At 40.2% G+C, this 19,039-nt stretch overlaps 1 protein-coding gene across 1 annotated transcript; it reads right to left on the bottom strand.

Moving 5' to 3' along the window:
• Positions 1 to 299: 299 nt before the first annotated feature.
• il34 (interleukin 34) lies at positions 300 to 17,565 on the bottom strand. The gene is made up of 8 exons (XM_079742905.1): positions 17,430 to 17,565; positions 13,051 to 13,290; positions 7,301 to 7,404; positions 6,881 to 6,958; positions 6,647 to 6,724; positions 6,286 to 6,393; positions 3,681 to 3,864; positions 300 to 2,840 (listed from the first exon to the last, which is right to left on the bottom strand). The coding sequence occupies exons 2-8, from the start codon at positions 13,094 to 13,096 to the stop codon at positions 2,773 to 2,775; spliced, it is 666 nt and encodes a 221-aa protein (XP_079599031.1). The 5' UTR covers positions 13,097 to 13,290; positions 17,430 to 17,565; the 3' UTR covers positions 300 to 2,772.
• Positions 17,566 to 19,039: the final 1,474 nt, after the last annotated feature.

Genomic DNA, 19,039 nt, shown 5'->3' with positions numbered 1-19,039 from the left:
TTTGCAGAAATAATAAAGCACATAGGCTATGCTTGAAGACAAAAAAAACAGTTACGTTTAACCAAAAAGAAACACGACACATGTGACTTCGTAAACATACATATTTTTAATTGATAAAAAAGCCTTTCACCAGAACTTACACATTCAAATATAAACACATTCAACATCTTGGCATGAAAAAACCCCTGCTAATAAAATCTTTGGCCAAGGTTAGACTGCAACATGCTGCACCAAGCGATTCTCTGTGAACCATTAAATGATACAAATGTTAAAAATGTATAGCACAGCCTTACTCCTGACAACAATTCTAGTTTTAAGGCAGATATGTTTTATTGGCATGGTTGGTGAATATTAAGAAAGAAGATTGAATAGAATAATGATATGCATATTTATGTATTTATTTTCAGTATCATTGTCCCTGGAGTGACAGTGATAGTATTTGACAAACTCAAAACAAACAAAGCATGTGGGCTGATAAATAACAGAAGGTAGTGAGAATGTTTTGGATTGTATTTAACTAAAGTTAATGGCATATTCCCAATCTTCTAGTAGACACAACTTAATAATACATTTATGGGATACCTCATGTGTACTAGATACCAAGCAACAAGCTGAAGACATTTCAGGAGCTGCTTAAGCTAGTAAGCTACATAATAGTTCCTTCAGATACAGGTCAAGAAGGACTTCTCAATCACATTCCCTGTTCCTTCCAGCCCAATCAGATGTTGCACAGTGTATGATTATGTTTTCATGCAAGTCACACAGAGAACCTACAGTGAATGGTTCCCCATCCACATCTCTGATTCTGCCAAAATGATTGCTTAAGAAACTAAACTGGTCGGCACCATTGAAGCAGTAGCCAATCCTTCATCTGCACTCCAGCTTTATGTAATTTGAAATATAAAGGAAAGACTAGAGATTACAATATCAGGGGGAATCCTCCACATAGACTGTGCAAGTAACAAAGACATTTATTACCCTCCTATCCTCTGTTTGGGCGGACAGAAATAGTTATGTGTTTTCCCTTTAAATAGCGTGTTATCTTAGATATTGTTATAGTGTAGTGTGTTTTTAGGGCTATTATAAAGCACATAATACTATAGATAAAAAAGCAAACTGATAAGTGCCCAGTCAGTAGCCTTGGTTAGCCAGTTTTTATTTAATCTTCCCATCAAAGTGTTGGTTTTAGTGGCTTCACACCAAACATAACAATGTTTGGAGCAGTTATAACTTAGGTAAATAAATAAAGTAAAATAAATACAATTATTTATTTATTTTCTCTCTGAGCATGACAGAAACAGAAGCAGAATGAGTTGGTGAACTTCCATGTCTTGTTAGCATGAGCTGCATAATATCATTACATTTACACCATGACATGAACACTTTGGTTTTGATTGGCATGCCTATGTGGCTCAATTGGAAAAAGTGTACTTTATTATAAGTGAGTCTGACCATATACAATATAGTTCTATGTTTCCAGAAATGAAAAGTCTTAGACTTCAGTCAAAGTTTATGGCTGCTCGGCTGTCCAAGTCAGGATTCACTCTAGCAGTGCAATTAAAAGCAAAGCTTTTTATATCAAATTATTTATGGCAAATGGTCTGGGTCAACTACTCAATCATATATGATGGTTGTTACAATTTCAAACCGATTTTATATGGTCACAATGGTCAGGTGTAGTGTGCAGGATTTAGCATCATCTAGCAGTTGCTCCCTATGTAGTTATAAAAGGCTAATTCTAATGGAAAACACAACTAATCTTATTTTTATGGGAACATACACAAATTGACAATTTATGGAAATGATATTCCCTTTCTGTAAAGTTATCTCCACTAGATGCCTCTCGCTTCTACACACTGCAGCTTTAAGTGGGGATTATAAAATTGCCAATCTAAGCATTTTTTTTGACAAATATTTATTGTTTAGCTATCTTTCTAAGAGAGAAACGAAAACAAATCATAGTAATAATCTGATATGTCTGAATGGAAATTCAAAATAACTGAGCCATTGGTCATGGCGATAGATTGTTTCATCAAAGTATGTTGACTGTAGAAAAATAAAGAAAATCCCAGAGATTCAATTGTGTCTAAGGAAGTCAGCTTTGTAGGATGATTCCTTGAAATGTAGAGTATAGTCTTATATATATATATATATATATACAGCTATAGATACATATATTATCTTGGAAGGGGATTTGACAATGCAACAGGCCATGACAGAAATTAATTCACCACCAATTGCTTTCAACCATAACTTCTCTGAAGTAAGATAAGGTAACGTTCGCAAACCAATCTACACAGCTTTCATGCTATTACTAGGAACGGAAGGAAAACAATGTACATACAATGTACACAATGCACATACAATATATACTAGATACTGTATGTAGAGATAGATAGATACTGACTGTGTAAACACGACCATCTCAAAAAACCTGAAACCTCTCCTGGCTCTTATCTTTCCTACGATCGACAAACAATCCTCTTTGGCAGTGAAGTTGTCCTCCTGAAAAGACTTTCCAGGCTTCAAGCTGAATTCTGCAACTCCCTACTCATGAACAGTTATTGTGTCCAATCAAGGATCTGTCTCTTGTATGACCCATTCCTTTCATTTCATGTGCAGCTTTGGAAAATATTCACGTAGGCAAACTTTAGAAATAACAAACGTAACCTTGGTTTTAGGGTAGAATATCCAAAAAAAATCGTCTTTCATTTTGAGATCTTGTTTCATCCCCAATCTGTCCATTGGTAGGATTAGCTTCCACCATTGGCCTCACCTTGGAGGCTGCGGCTGTCGCTGTGTTATCTTTCTGCCTGTCTTCGAGCGAGAGTTTCCACAAACTGCAAAAAAAAAAGATTTCAGAAGTCTTTTTCTTTTGGAAATCATTTGTTTATATAATACATCACTGTCTAATGTTTAGTGTAGGTATAAAATGATTTGATGTAAATAATTGACTGCCGTCTTTGGTTAACTATTACCTTTCAAATGTATTCACAACTCTCTTGTATTTATCTTAAAATAGATCACTCCCCCTTGGGCAACCTCATATTTGAGATGCCTTGAGTCCTCAAGGAGTTTGCTCTATGTAGTAGTACTTAATATATCTTTTGTGAATAAATCTACTACAGAATCAGGATGATTTAGGAATAACATTAGGACTTCCAAAATGTGCTTTCCAGACTGTTACAAATTCAACCAAACAGTTAAACATTTTTAACCGTAAAAAATGAGATTGAACAGGAGTCTAAATCTCACAAAGAAAGTCTACATTTGAGGACTAAATTGCCTGTAGAAAAGCTGCTAAAGGTCATGTACCTAAAGATTATATTTACGTATAGGAATAACACAATCTCTCAAAAATGAAAATACAACGTTGTGTATCACAATCATTGCTGTCATTTCAGTGGGGGTAGCAACAATTGCAATAAGGAAAGCTGAATTAATTCTTCAAATAATAATAATAATAAAATAACATGTGTAAGAATCAGAAATTCCATTTCGTTCCTGGCCCCTTTGGTCGGTAAGTGAACTTTGGCCTGCTCAAGCTTGTGCATTCCTACACAAAAATCCTACATGTAAACTTAAGCTTCAAACCCACTATGTAGTCAGTAGTTTACAGTACAGTGGACAGAGAGAAGACACACACACACGTGCCCTGGGGAGGTACACATCATACTCACAGTCAATCTTGGGATTAATCTGCGAGAAGCACTCCCTAAAGAGACAGTGCATGGAGCGCTGGAAGTTATCCAGGAGCTGCTTCGGGGGGACGAACCGCCAGCTGGTTTCGGGCACGTTGTCCAGGTGTTCTGTCATCCTGTCCAACTTCTCCTGTACCTTCTCTGGAAGATCTCTCTGGAACGCCTGGGCGAAACCAAAAACACATATACTTAGATACAGGAAATGCCTTAAGAATGAACAAGTATAGGAAACAGGGTTCCCAGGGACAAACTAATGTGTGGGGGACATGCGAGTCAAGTCTATAACCTAACTGGCTCTGGCAGTGTTGCGTTGATACACTGACCCACCCATAGGAGCGGTGCATGCTGTTGGTACAGGAGTAGTTTCGGATCGGGGTCCATGAGATATGCGGACAGGATGAATGGTCGGTTTGGAGACAGCAAGGAGACTATACTATACTAGGTAGTGGTGCAGGCGTGCATGGTTGCAAGACCCGAGCAATGCCCCAGAGCTAGAACCTCCAGATCTTAGAGTTCTCTGTGACGCACGACCAACAAGAGCATTTGGATCAAAGGACCAAAACACCACAGAACCTGTTGTGCCAGGGAAGTAGAATGTGAGAGGATATCCTTGGGCCAATGGTGACACCTAGTGCTCTCCAACTGACAAAGCATTCCATCATACTTGTCTTGAATCGAGAGCAGCTCCATCCCCAGAGGAAAACACCTTCATAGAGCCCAGTGTGACCGGGCAGACATGCAAGGGTACAGCCAATAGCTGACTGTGGGTGAGGCGGCTGTACAATGGAACCAGTACCATTTCAGTCAACCTGAAGATCATTAAGAATGTGGCACTCATGTTTTATGTTAGCCATTAAATGAATGCTTTATTCGTTTTAATGATTTGAATTCCTTAAAAGGTGCAATGTGTGAGATTAGTCCAACTGTCGAATCAGTCCTCAACAAAATACCTATTGGGATAAACAAGGACAGGCACGGTCACTCTCAACTGAATATATCGTTAAGCTTATTTACAGAGAATCTGTGTTTGGCGTTCAGTTTCTCTCCATGTGATCTGGTAAGTTAGAGCCAGCATTACATTCTCAGCTTACTTTTGGCAGAGGTTATAATACACCCTCTAGGCTCCTTCATCCTTTCAAGCTTAAACTGAGGGCAGAATGGACGCTGCAGGGACGTATGGCCCCTTGAGGTAAAACGTGGTAATACGAGACAGTATGAGCCAAGGCTAGCTGGGCTTGCTGCTATCTTAAGAAAATATCTCTGCAACACAATATATGAACGTCTTTGACTTCAAAACTGTTATTTCTTCACATTTTGTTGGTAATTTAGCTCATTTTTTAATCTTTTAAACCAACAATCAGACACGTAGCACCTTTAAGCTGTGCTGATCTCTTAATCCCAATGATCCCAATGGCCTGGCTCTAAGAAGCTACATTTTTGGAAGCTAAATGTCTTTTTCAGCAATTGAACTAGAATTACACACATTTAAAACAACCTTTGATCTAAGACCAGGTACAAACCGCTGCTCAAAATAGAAAGGCACAGAAATTGTATTACCTCCTATTCCCATTATTATTATGAAGATTATCAATCAAGCCAACCCTCCACTTGACCTCTTTACAAGATGGGTCAAAGTCTGCACAATCTAACTTTCCGAAGAATCCCACTGTTTCCAATATCTAGGTGTTTTTAATGAACTTCTTGATGAACAAAAGATCTGCCCTCCAACCAACCTTAATCATCCTTTTATACATCAACTTTTGAATGTAAGTGAGCCAACAGTTAATATGCTGTGCCTGTGATGTTCACAAAAATGTGTACATAGATATTCGATGGGTGAAATTATGTTTGTGATTACCGCATTTTAAGCATGGTTGATGGTTTCATTCTAATCAATGGATGGTATCTTTGTTTTCCCAGGAAAGCATTTGTGGTTTTATTTGTGTCTCAGGGGTCAGCCCTTAGTCACTAATATAGGCTAAAAGGTATCCACCGACAGAAGCTAAGAGTAGTCCATTCAGATCTACTTTAACCATATTTTAGCAAGTGTTGGCATACAGCAAGGGTCTGTCCCATCAACAGATAACATTGCCTATTTATTACAAGCCCAAAGGACAAATACACAAAATAATGTCACAAGTGCCAATGGATTGTAAGCTAAACAGTTTAGTGCCAGACAATCCTTAAATGAGATGACAGCAGGCATGAATCCAACTTAATTTAATAAAGCAAAAAAAACAGCTATAGAGCATTGCAGAGTGCCAACAGATGACATTTAAACCACATTGAGAAAAACATCTCTCTCTCTCTCTCTCTCTCTCTCTCTCTCTCTCTCTCTCTCTTTCTCTCTCTCTCTCTCTCTTTCTCTCTCTCTCTCATATGCTGTCAAGTGTTTATCATTGTTCTGTAATAAATGACAGATTTTGATTGATGACATGATGATTTGTGCACCGTGCAAATTTATGCGTCTGTGATCTTTCTGCTGACTCTTTATTATTGTTTGACATCATGCTGTGACCTGCTGCTGTGAAAGAGAGGCCTATGGCGCTGTGACATGCCGTCTGTGTGCGCTGCTGCGGCCTACCTCAGACGGGTGCGACTGAACAAAGATCCCCTCTGCGTCCCAGAAGCGCCGCTCCAGCTCTGCGCCGTAGCGCCGGGAGGGGTGCCTCTCCGGGATAACCCGCAGGATCTTGGGAAGAAGAGGGGAACAGGAGGAGGGAAGAGCCGTGAGGCTTCAGTTGGCCATCGCTCAAACCACGGTCATCACTACTGTGGTGAGGAGTGGTGGACTAGAGGCACTATGAGGCGATGACCCTAGTTATTACATTAGATATGACTTTTTTGGGGGGGGGTCAAAGCAAAACACTATGCATGTGAATTAACTACTGAACTGCTAATGCTGAGGATTTGACTTTAAATCTTTTCTATTTGGGTTTTCTTACCTTTTTCAGGATGCCGTGATTGACATGAAACCACAACCTCTGGAGAGCAAACATCTCCAAGTTGTTGATTTTTAACTTCTGAAGGGGGAGGGGAAAAAAGACACATGGTGAGGAAGGTGTTCATAGAGAAGATGCACAAATCCAAATCCCCCCTACAGGCAGGTTTATGGGATTCCCCCGAGAGACAGACGGAGAGAGCAGAGGGATATCAAAGATACGGGGAGTCATCCTTACCAGCCTGCTGATGTTGGAGGGCTTGAAGACCTCCTCGTAGTGAACCCTTATGGTGAAGTTGATGGGGAAGTTATGCTGCTGCAGTGGAAAAGAGGGGATGGGGGGTGTGGAGACATTGAACACATTTTGGATTAGGAGTGGAAATCTTGATAAACTGAATAAAGGGCTCCATTGGCTTTCACACCTGCCTGCACTCCCAACCAGCCCATGATTGATGATGATGGCTTTCTACTAGTTGACCCTGCACTCTCAATCCTGTGGTGCATGTGAGCATTCACTTAGCTGAGGGGTTGCATTATTTAAAACAGGGTAACTCATAAGTAAAGGAACATGCCCACCTAATAATACAATACATAGATAGAATCCATATTAATTCTCACAAAATGAACCACTACATTTATCGTGCTGCTATTTAATCACCATGTATTTCCGCCTCTGGCTGAGGTTGCTGCTGATGGTTCTCAGGGCCGTGCACATTCCAGGGGTCGTGGGGGCCAGGAGCACCGGTACCAGCAGTAATAGGCCTATATGGGGCGGCAAAGAGAGGGACAGTCATTACTCCGATAGCCACATTGTTAATGGAGCATTACCAAAAACATCACTAAAAGCACAACGTGAAGACGCACACATGCATACATTCAGGCACGTGCACACACACACAAACACAGGAATGACAGAAATTAAATTGGGCTACGCATTGCGTTCGCTTTTCGGATAAATCGATTAACCACAAAAAGCATTATTGTTGGATGTAAACGTTTGACTTTTGTCTCAGTGTCGCCGTCCAAAGTACACAATCTTTTACATCATGCACATGTTATGGTAAGATTTATGTCCCGGAAAAAACGACTTTGGGGGTGAAACCGTATCTCAAACAAGAGGATGGATAATAAAAACAAGATGAACCAGTCCCGTGTCAATCAGTTGCAAGCACACACGCCAAATCCTCCACTAATCCCTCGCTCCTAGGGGCAATAAGACACCACTACTTGTGCTTCGTCATTCAAGTTCATTCATTACGTGCATTCCTTTAAGGACATAATTTCACATTTATCCGGAACTTTTAGCACACAAATCAAAAGCAGCTTTCCACTGAGTAGTTTGAGTTCGTCATAATGATCAAGAGCATGTGCAGGCTGAGGTATGTTGGAAAAGAACCTTTGGATCTTTGGGCCGTGGGAAACAAACCCTTAACTCATTACACTGCAGGTGTTGATTGATCATGGTTTAGCAAGCTAGCTTCTCTTAGGTTAAGGCAAAAGCTGCAGGACAGAATGTCGGTGTGAAGAATGCTTGTTAACAGCAGGCTACACATTCATCACCTCTCAAAACGTTTTCTAAAATATGGCACTTACGCATCGTAACGTCAATGAACACCCATTTACTCTGGTTTAGATTTCCCCAGTGGATATGAATGGGAGGCTTAGGACCTCAGTTTAATCTTTAACCACTATTGAATCACTGTGTGTTGAAAATGTGTTGTGGTTTGGTTCAGTCTTTTGGGACATTGTGTCTCATAGTTGAACCATCAACGTCATTGGTCTGGGAAACGCGTTCTCAGTTGGTCCACAATTACGAAATATAACGTCAATTATCTTTCTTCTCGGCAAGTCTGTTGTAAATTATGTTTCTTGATCTGGATCTATGTTGAATTGACACATCTTACAAATGTTAACGTGTAAGAAATAAAAGGGAAAACGAACCAAGCAATGCATTTTTAATTCTAAAATAACTAATAGCTAATTCTTTATTGATGTGTTATAAGGGATAGTTATTCATATCATCCCACACTACCTACAATGTGTGACAAAAAATATATCTCTAAAGTTTCCTTTGCTGACTCGATTATTAACAATGATGATTCATACATTTAAAAAACACACATCAGTATTGCCATTTCACATGCTAACTTTGTAACATAAGGCATCAACCCATTCTGGATTATCATCCTGAAGCACACAAATACACACACACACACGCACACACACACACACACACACACACACACACACAGAAACACACAGGCACACATACTCCAACACACAAGCCCTTCATAAGATAACAAGAAAGGTGCTTTATTAACATAAAGCACAGTGTTTTGGCAATCAACAAGCCTAAATGGGAAAACATTGTTTAAGTACTATATATTCAACCCTAACCTGCTGGGTGTTGAGAGGCTCTAATGTTAGGTCACATAATCAAAGCAAATAGACCATTTCTGTAAATCAATCTGAATATACGCCCAAATGAAGGGCTGCGAAAGACATGTTTTACAAAGTAAAAATCATCCTATGTGAAAAAGGATTATTTGATGTAAATGCTAATATAACAAAGCCTGGTTTAAACAACCATAAGAAATTTTCAACGAAAATATGAACTATACACCATATAAAACATATAAGCTTCTATACCATGTAAGTTCATTAAATAAGCCTCCCCAACTTCTCCCCTTTCGGAGTCATCTCTGTCGTGTAAATTGACAAGCAGAGAGCAGTCCAGACGTGAGAACCTCTTTGAAGTTGACCCTTTGCTCCTCTATAGCCCACCCAAATATTTGAGGTCATAGCGAAGGGCTGTGCCCTCCGCTATGACCTGCCTCTTTTTCGGATGCACTGCCCCTTCCAATAAACCTTTTCTACGGGAAACCCTGAGGATGCTAGTTGACTGATTTGTTTTGACGTCATTCTTCTTCTTTGGAATTTGTGTATTATGTAGTCATGGGTTGTGTACTGCTGCAGTGAAGGGCTCTCTTGTGAAAGAGGCTGATCTCAATAAATTATCATTTAAAAGTATATAAAATATATATTTCTGAAATGAGTACTGGCTATTATCTAATATATATATATATCCTTTTATCTTATAAAGTAATAACTTTTCACTTCTTTGTCCCCATTATCAACCCCAGATGCTTTAAACACTGCTTTTTTTTAACCTATTTTCTCCCTGCTATTTTGGCTGTGCAATGTTAAAATGCCTGTGAACTGCCACACCTCGTCTTGTGTAACCTTGCTGGTATTGAACAGAAAACACACACACACACACACACACACACACACACACACACACTGATGGTCTGCTTCCGATACTACTGCACGGTACTGAATCCCTTGTAAATAATGATACAATCAATGCCCAGGGGATAGCAGCCTTGTTTACACAAGCTTAAATGCACATGCAAATATTGCCTCTTAATGACGATCATCACAAGAAGTGTAAGCCCTGAGCCAACTGCCGCGAAGTTCCTCCAACCCAGTCAAACTGTCTTGGCTTTCAAAAGTAATCTTGATTCTACAGTAGTATATAATAATAATTTCGTATGGGCAGGGGGCAATGTCAAATCAACATGAACATTTCATTTTCTGGGACTGAACTTAGTTCAAAATTCTAAATTGTGAACTATGAACATGAACTAGTTCATTTTAAACTGTGTTACCTGAACTATGAGATAGCTCTTGTGAACTTGCACAACACCCTAACCATGTTTCAGTTGTTACAAGTTTTGCATTTTTTGCTGCAATTTCAATAAATGTCTTGTTTTGTGTTTTTCTAAATAGGCCTCTTGCCCCCGGGCCAATGTTTGTTGCGATAAGGAACATCTGCCCACTTCCATAACATAGGTGTGCATAACTTCCACCTCTAACTTCCATCTTCTCCATCTCTAACTTCCATCTATAACATAGATGGAAGTCACAGCTGTATCTTCTGAAAATCTATGATTTAATTTGAGAAAGAATATCATGATATGCCATTCCTGGACACATCAAGTCCCATGAGGGCACCATTTCTGCTCCATCTTCCTCAAGCACAGATTCTGTGTGCAGGGAGACAACTGATCATGTTGCAGGTTCTCGCGGTGCAGAAGAGGGACAAAAAACGTGCGATAGTGATAGTTTTACAGTTAATACTTTTACCGTCAGTTCAACAAGTAACTAACGCAAGGCAATCCAAATGGATAATCATTTTGTTAACATCAATCACATTGTTTGCAATTAACCAGCCTAAATTGTACAAAATTGTTTAGGTTATATATATTTCAACCCTGGCCTCCTGGGTGTTAAGAGGCTCTGACGTTTGGTCACATAATCACTAGCAAAGCAAATAGACCATTTCTGCAAATCAATCTGAATAAGGCCCATTCGCAGCCCATGAAGGGCTGCGAATGACATTCATTCCCAATGAAATATAATATATGTTTATATATGTTTTACGAAGTCAAATGAAAAGCATGCTGACCATCGAAGCCTTGGAAATAGAACCTTTGATGAAAATGCTTACATAACAAAGCCTGTTTTAAACAGATACTATACACCACATAAAACATATAGGGCTTAGGATGCGGTAATCAGTGACTTCTGTATTCTTTTTTACAATTGTACAATTATACTCCACATCTTAACTACCATCCTGAAATATGTAACCATTATTTATAAAAGTAATCCTAGACTAAAGCGTAAAAGGTCTACTTATAACAGCATAATACCAAACAGTCAAGCAAATTTTCAGATGTGTTAATTTATAGGAAGACAAGACAATAACATGAATGATAACATGAATCCAAAGCCTAGGGTGACATTTGTCAATCATATAGAAAGATAGCAGAAAATAATACACACAATCCTGTGGTCAATCTGTGCTTTCCCCTTTTGATCCAAAGGGGCTACTACATTACTGCTACCTTCTGGGATGCTCATATTCAGCTTGACCACCTTAGGTAAGGTCATGCTATCTCTATATCAAGCTGGCCTTTAGACCCTTTACAGTAAAACTCATCCTAAACAGGATGTGTCTATAATCCCTCACAAACAACCTTCACAAAACAACCTCTCAAACATCTAGCTTTCGATGTAGGTGAGAGCAGGTCCACATATTTGTTACCTTAGGCACTTCTGTACATTGACACAAACTAGCTTCACTCATTTCATTCTATTTTATATACATCGGAAAGCTAAGTTGGAAAAAAATTTGTCTATGTTTGTGTTTGTGCGATTCTGCATGATACCTTTGATTGAGCACAAAAACTGAAACATTGGAGCTAGATGATCTTCAGGTTGATGTTTAAAACCCTTTCCTCATTCCAGTAACATAATAAAGTGACTAGCCAAAGGACAATGTCTAGAGAGACAACACTTGATGTTATTGATAAGGTGCACATGTAATGTAGGTCCTTAAGGTTATGATAGGTCATAAATCATGCTAAATTACTTTTTTCTTTGCAAAGAATGTAGAATGTCCGAGAGTCTCAGTGAACCAGCAAATGTGATGATGTCAACTTTTTTTTAATTGGTAGTTAAAAGGGGCCGTCTTTATTTTTACCATCTTGTTAATTGCCAGTAACCTATTTATGAGTTAATAGGGTTATTGGCTCACAGGACGCCGGGAGTCATTTTAAACTCAGGAGTTGTGCATTACTTTAGACATGGGTGATTAGTCATTTCCCATGCCTAAACTTATGCAAAGCTCCACAACTCGTAACCTCATCACTGATGTGATCTAGCCAAAGTGTTTTGAAACTTATTCCACTGCCCTTCTTAATGCTGTAGAATGCTCCATTCACTTGCATTGGCCTTCCCAACGTTCGGCGGTCAATTCTTTTTGCATAATTGACCGTTGCTAAACATAATTGACTGCTGTCAAGGAGAGTGGATTCTATTTTTTTTATTCCTCTACATTGAGCTTAACTTACCATGTTTCATTTGGGACAACTTTCTAGGATACAGGGATTCCAGTTTATTGTATGAAACATGATGCTTGATGGATGAATGGATTTCATTTTCTTTGTTTTTTTGTCCCTTTTTACGGACATGATAGTGAAGAAAGACAGGAAAGTTGGTTGAAGAAGAGAGGGAATTTGGAGCAAAAAGGAAAATGTCTGAACCCTCAATGTTCGTAGATTCAGTTGAATCCCTCACATACAAGAACAACGCTTATCAACATGGCAGTATATACTGCCATGTTGAGTTACACTTCCTGTTTGTCTCCTCATCACATACACAATACACACGAAAAAACTAAAAACACAAGCACCATCTAACTATACAAGGGGAGGCCACAAGCCATCACCAGTATCCTCAAGCAAACATACACACCTACATGTAGGCAAGCATGCATGCGCACACACACACACACACACACACACACACACACACACACACACACACACCAATATTTACCCAACAGGCCTCCGAATAGGCAGGTTAAGACAGACAGCTGGACCATCGCCTGGGCTCTGACGTTCTGTTCCGCAGGACACTGGCACTCAGAACAGTATGTACACGGGGGGCTCGCTCAGCGACTCCTCACACTTCCTTGGTCCTTCACAACTTCACTGCATTTTTCACCATGACTGGCATGGCGCAAGCGACACGCTGGAGAGCTTCACTGCTCACTGTTTCCTTGATACTTGATGCTTCCTGCAGAAGGAAAAGATTGTTTTCAGTGAGTGATAGTCATCATAAGTGGTGTCCCCTAAGGAGCAGCAAACACATAACCAAGTGCATAACCAAGCCCGCCTCCCAAAAAGTGAGGAAGAACTCCATGAACTATGTTATCCCATTAGCAGCATCTAGTGGCTTGAGTTTTAGCTTCAGCTATTATTATATACTATATCATTGCCGACAGGGGAAACTATGAGAATCTCTCACGATGGAGGGGGGAGAAAAACGTGAAGATTATGAAAGTAAAGGTCAAGAGCAAAAAAGACAATAATCGGACAAAGAAAATCAAACACAACTAGTTATGTCAAATGTTATAAATATAAACATACAAGGTCATACATCCATGTTGGATTCGTTAGTATTTTGAGGTTGTTAGCAGTAATTCATCTTTGAATATTCTAGGATAAACTATTTTCCCAGATGAAAATGAACCAGGCAAATCGATCAAGCAGGGTTTTGTTATATAGGGGAAAATTATTCAACACATCGCCTCCAAAAGGAGATTCATCATATGGCTTGTCAATTGTGGCATTCAAATTTCAAGTAGGAAAAAGCCACAATCATTGTGTTACTGTAAGAAGGAGTATTATACCAGCCTATACTTTAAAAAAGGTGTTTATGATTAAAGGGCTCTTTATGGTTCCACGTTGACGCAACGCAAGGGGGTTAGGGACCCATTCCGTCCTTGCGGACCCTCCTTGGGTCCACCGCAAGGGCCTGACGTGCACCTCCCAAAATGTTAACCTTGCGTCGAGGCGATGCAGCTGCAAGGGCTGTGATTGGTCCGCTAACTACATAATTTCCGGCAATATGCTTTGTATGTAAAAAATCGAAGGCACTCGCTAGTAATCTGTAAAAAGTGGAGACGTTTTGTATTCGGTCATCATCGACTTCGAATGTAATGACCAGAATGGAAAACAATGACCAACTAGTAGCCTATCTTCTGTTTTTGTTGCACATTGTTTGAGTCTTATTCAGCTTTGAAGTTGTTAGAATCCATACCATACCATAATGAAAGTAGTAGACCAATTGTAAACTAATAGCATGCACAGACAAAGACCAACTATTTGTTCTCTCTTTACCACGGACATGCATAGTGCCACGTAAAACCGACGCAAAAAACCATAAAGGTTCACGACTACGTTGAAGCAACTGCGTGGTCATTGCATTGCGTGAACATGGAACCATAATCAGTCTTTAACTCACTAGTGCGGTTGGAAACAAGGCAGTCACGGCCCGTGGCATCACTTTATTGAGCACTTAAACTTTAGTGCATCAAACTATTTTAGAATAGGAAAACTAGTTCCCTCATACCAATGAAAACTAACTGGTATTTTATTAATTCTTTAAAGAGATGTTATTTCTTATAAGATTTAAGATTTGAACAGGATTCTACACCGGAACAAGGGTTTAGAGTTGGAAGTCAGAATAAGACATATCTTAACTAATTAAGACACCCATAACTAATATTACATAATAAGGATATGATTTTGCGTGCCAAATGAATTGGGTTTATTGTAGAGCCCTATTAAGACCATAAAGCATCAAAGGGAGTTAATAATTGTTCTGCTTGTTATTGTTCATTTGAGCAATATGTACCTTACAGATTCTGGAATGGCTAACAAGACAACGGTAAGTTTGCTACCACAGATGAGCAACAAAGCCAAACGATTTTCATGAAAGAAACTGAACCTTTACGCAGCTACACTCATTTCTACCATAGACTGTAGTGTGAATGAATACAACAAGTTATTTAAATCCCACCAACTGCTGCCCCATCATCCCTGTCCCCCAGACAGCAGAAGTATGTTGAAAGAGAACAAGGCTTGAACAAGAAACCTTACTTCAAACATAATCGAGATCATCCGATTATCAACCGATTTGAACTTGAGTATTGTATACATAAGTTGCTTAATTCATTTCATGAAAGTTATTTACATGTATGGTTTTCAATTAGTTGATATAGTATTTCAATAAGTTACCACCCTTAGTAAGTGAGTAGTAAGGTAGTTTGTTTTTGGTAAACCACAAAATAATGATCACAGAAGGGATCCATTTCATTTATATCAAATTGTATATCCCTTGATCGAAGGTACAGTCTCAAAGGGCTTAACAGGCAGGGGCGGTTCTAGGGGGGGGCAGCAGGGGCCAGTGCCCCCGTAAAACTGAGCTCGTACCCCCCAATGCCCCCCCCCCCCTCCAAACGTTTTTTCTTTTTACCTCTGTCCGGACGGGGGGGTCGATGGCTTGCGATGGTGTGGCACTGACGCACAAGGCGGACCTTGAGATTTATAATATATCATACTGACTTTATTGCTGTTGGTGATGTATGAGTGGTTTGATGTCAGTGAAGGAAACCCAAAATGTTGTAATATTGACAATTGCTTTAACCAATGAAACATTTCAAATGTATAATATTGACAATTGCTGTAACTGAAAGAAAACACTTAATACTATGCTACTGAAATAAATGCTGTGACCCCGGGGCGGTCTAGAACCGCCCCTGTTAACAGGCCATATCTTTATGACACCCAACTAACCATAGCACCCCAGAGGGCAAGAAAAAACTCTTAATTAGCAAGGAGGAAATCTTGAGAAGAAACGCATAGTGGGGGAGCGGTATGTGGGGTAAGCAGAGAGCTTTACTGGTTAAATGTGTGTGCAGTGGCGCTGTAGTGGGGAGAAGGGGACTGACTTCCCAGGCCAAAATGCAGGGCAGACCCTCAGAAAGCCTAAAATGAAAAGTTGTTTTAAAGTAGTTAGTGTCCTAACTCAATTAAAATTGGCTGAATCGTTTAAAAGACTTTGTGTTAAAAAAAAAAATGTGGATGTTTTCTGAGGCCCCTCTCACCCCTGACCAATTCGCAAAATGGTTTAGTCCTCCCTTGAACTTGGATTATTCTCTTAGCTAATCGAGCGAGTGGACTGAGTGGCTGGAGGCCCAATGTGCATTGCGATGAAGTCATGTCTTTCCCCAAGAAAGAGTTAGGCCTATCTGGATACAACAACAGAAAAAAAAGATGCAAACTGAGGATAAACAACTGCTAACTAATTTCTTTCCAAAGAAAGATGAGCACATTAAATGTAAAGATTCTCTGCTTTTAGTCTATCGTACACAGTTACGTATATTAAACACAAAACCAGCCCAAACAAACTAATAATCATGTAAAGGGTAATGTATTCCATAACTGTAAAAGTGCAAAGCCATATCGATCATTTTCAACTCCATTCACCTCCGATAACTATATGAAAGCTAAGACCACTGATCCAACAGCCAACACCATTTCACTCTGAGGGAAATGCCCAAAACCATCAAGACAATCAACGATCAACTTACTTCCCCTTTCCTCCTTACAACTACAAATGATGTAACTTTGTGTTTTCTTTCAAACAAATTGTGTTGGATCACATAACACCTCCATAAACGGTTACACCAGTGTCCTGGCCAATTACCACACCTTCCGCTGTTGTAGACACAATGCCTAGCCAATGTAGAAACAGCCGCAAAGCCCCCAGACATAACCCATACAGCACCCTGATGTCAGTGAACCGTGAATGGGATGTGTCCATCTCCTCACATACATACACAGGTCTAATAGATGGCTACTGCTCAGTTAAAAAATCCACATTGACGTGTTTTGACTCGTGTGATAAAATGGCGAATTTGTTTCACTCTCCCGGGGCGAAGTCATGCCGTTTTGGCAGGTACTTCCGTAGGCCAACCCATGCATTCACCCGCAATGAAGACACATAATACAGATACAAAGACGTGTAGTATCCGTGTAAAATGGGTGTTTCACTGTTTGGATGGTAGCCTCACTTCTGGAGATTTCAATGAGAAACGAGATCAAATAAAAGGACGATATGGCAAAGTAGTTGGCGGGATCATTTGATATATTTAGGCCGCCTAGTAAAACACAGCTGCCCTAATACACACCAAAGGAATTGGACTCTCTGTTTAAGGTCGCTTTGGCTAAAGAATGCCTTCTTTCAATAGACCCAATGATTACACGCAAAATATAAAAAAAATAAAAAGAAGATACGTTTACATACGTTTCTCAATTAGCTGGAAGTATACGGTTGACCCGTGCATCCTATGCGCACCTGTAGCCTACCTCAGAGTAGATCCGGGGCTTCAGGACTCCATCCAAGGCGCGCACACACGCGGCCCGCAGAGACAGCCCCTCCACTGCACGGAAACACAACTAGAGCCCTCCGTTCTACACATGAAGCAGATTATTCCCGTTTAGAGGTGAAGTGCACGCTATTAAAAAGAGGTATAATAATTCTAGCCTGTAGGCCTTAGGAACTGCTGTTTCAAAAAATGAATAGTTGGAAGTAAGGAGAGTTAGTCCATTGAGTTTGCTCAGAGCGCTCCTAACTCCAGTGCGCAGCTTCCTGGGATACACTCCTTGTTGTGCCTGGGCTGTCCTCTCCTCCCCTTTAGTAGTTGGCAGCGCTGGGAGAAACCACAATGAACTGAATAAGTCACCATTCCACTTCGACACCAACAATGCGTCATTAACCGTACGACTTGACGGTGGCGCGGTGGCCTAACCCAAATCAATATTCCAACTAGTTTAGTTTCTGACCGTGTGTGGCACATTCTATCTCGATCCCGTAGAATAGCACTTGTGTGATGAGGTCATTTGACTGGAGGAGAGGGCCCAGTCTGCGCCCCACGCATGCTACACGGCGGTGGACCTGTGCACCTCTGGCTAGGCTTCAAAGCCCAATGGATTCCTTTAACTATGTATCTGAAGCAAACACCTTCCGCCGTCTATAGGCTTACGTCTGAGCCTGTGGCACAGAAGGGTCTCCAGTTCACGGAGCCTTTATGACCTAATCTCATGGGATAGGCTGGTATGTATTTAACCACCGCGCCACAGCAGTCTGAAAATGAATTGGAAGACTGTCTGGACTTTCATCTGAGACGGGGATATTTCGTAATTTGCTACCGCCGTATTTGTCCAGCAATATTACTTGTGTCGGATAGCCCTATCACATGTAACATCCGATTCTATTGATTTTAGGATTTTTGTTGGATCGTTAGGATAGTTGTAGACTGCAGCAGCCCTTTTCACAGTCGTCCCAACGACCACCACGGATATGAGCCAAAATCAATGATTGGAAAGTACTTAGCATCACTATCCATCCCTCGGTTAAAATGTATGGAGTGGTTTTCTGGTAGTGCATGTTAGGGAGATTCCATTAATACAAACCAGACCTAAAACCAACACACTCATACCCAACCCTTGACCACAACTAACATCTTTTGGGATGAAATGGATGGTGTACTCACATGGGAAACCCCGGGAAGAGACGAGAACGGCTGCATCTGGTCCTTCCATTTCAGTGGGGAAAAAAAACTGACTGAGGATTTGTGTCTTACTTGACCAATGACTCAGCTTAAGCACACCTGTCACTGAATTAACACAATCATTGATTTAAACAGTTGGAGATAACTGAAAGAAGGAAGACAATGGCTTAATAACTTGAAGCTTTTACGTGCATTTTGTCCTAAGGCATCAAAGTCAACGAAATCTACCCTGTGACACTTCAAAAAGAGAGACACAGCCTTATTAAGTACGCTAGCCAGTCAAGGACAATAACATTTCACCAAAGTGCCTTTCACACTGAAGGGTGCAACAATATTCACATTGAATGCATTCCGAATGTTTATCCTTGGTCTGATAGAATTCCTTCATGTGTCCCATTGCCTCTA

This window comes from Pollachius pollachius (assembly GCF_949987615.1).
Source record: "Pollachius pollachius genome assembly, chromosome: 9".
NCBI classification, from domain to species: domain Eukaryota; kingdom Metazoa; phylum Chordata; class Actinopteri; order Gadiformes; family Gadidae; genus Pollachius; species Pollachius pollachius.
Note: the sequence above shows the minus strand (reverse complement) of the source record. Positions and strands in the feature narration are given on the sequence as shown.

Excerpts from the sequence above, each read along its gene's own strand:
- il34 (XM_079742905.1), bottom strand. The coding sequence starts at position 13,096 with ATGGTCCAGCTGTCTGTCTTAACCTGCCTATTCGGAGGCCTGTTGG. Across the intron at positions 6,394-6,646 it reads ATCACGGCATCCTGAAAAAG|ATCCTGCGGGTTATCCCGGA; the intron begins GTAAGAAAACCC and ends CTTCTTCCCAAG. Across the intron at positions 3,865-6,285 it reads TTCAGTCGCACCCGTCTGAG|GCGTTCCAGAGAGATCTTCC; the intron begins GTAGGCCGCAGC and ends GGTTTCGCCCAG.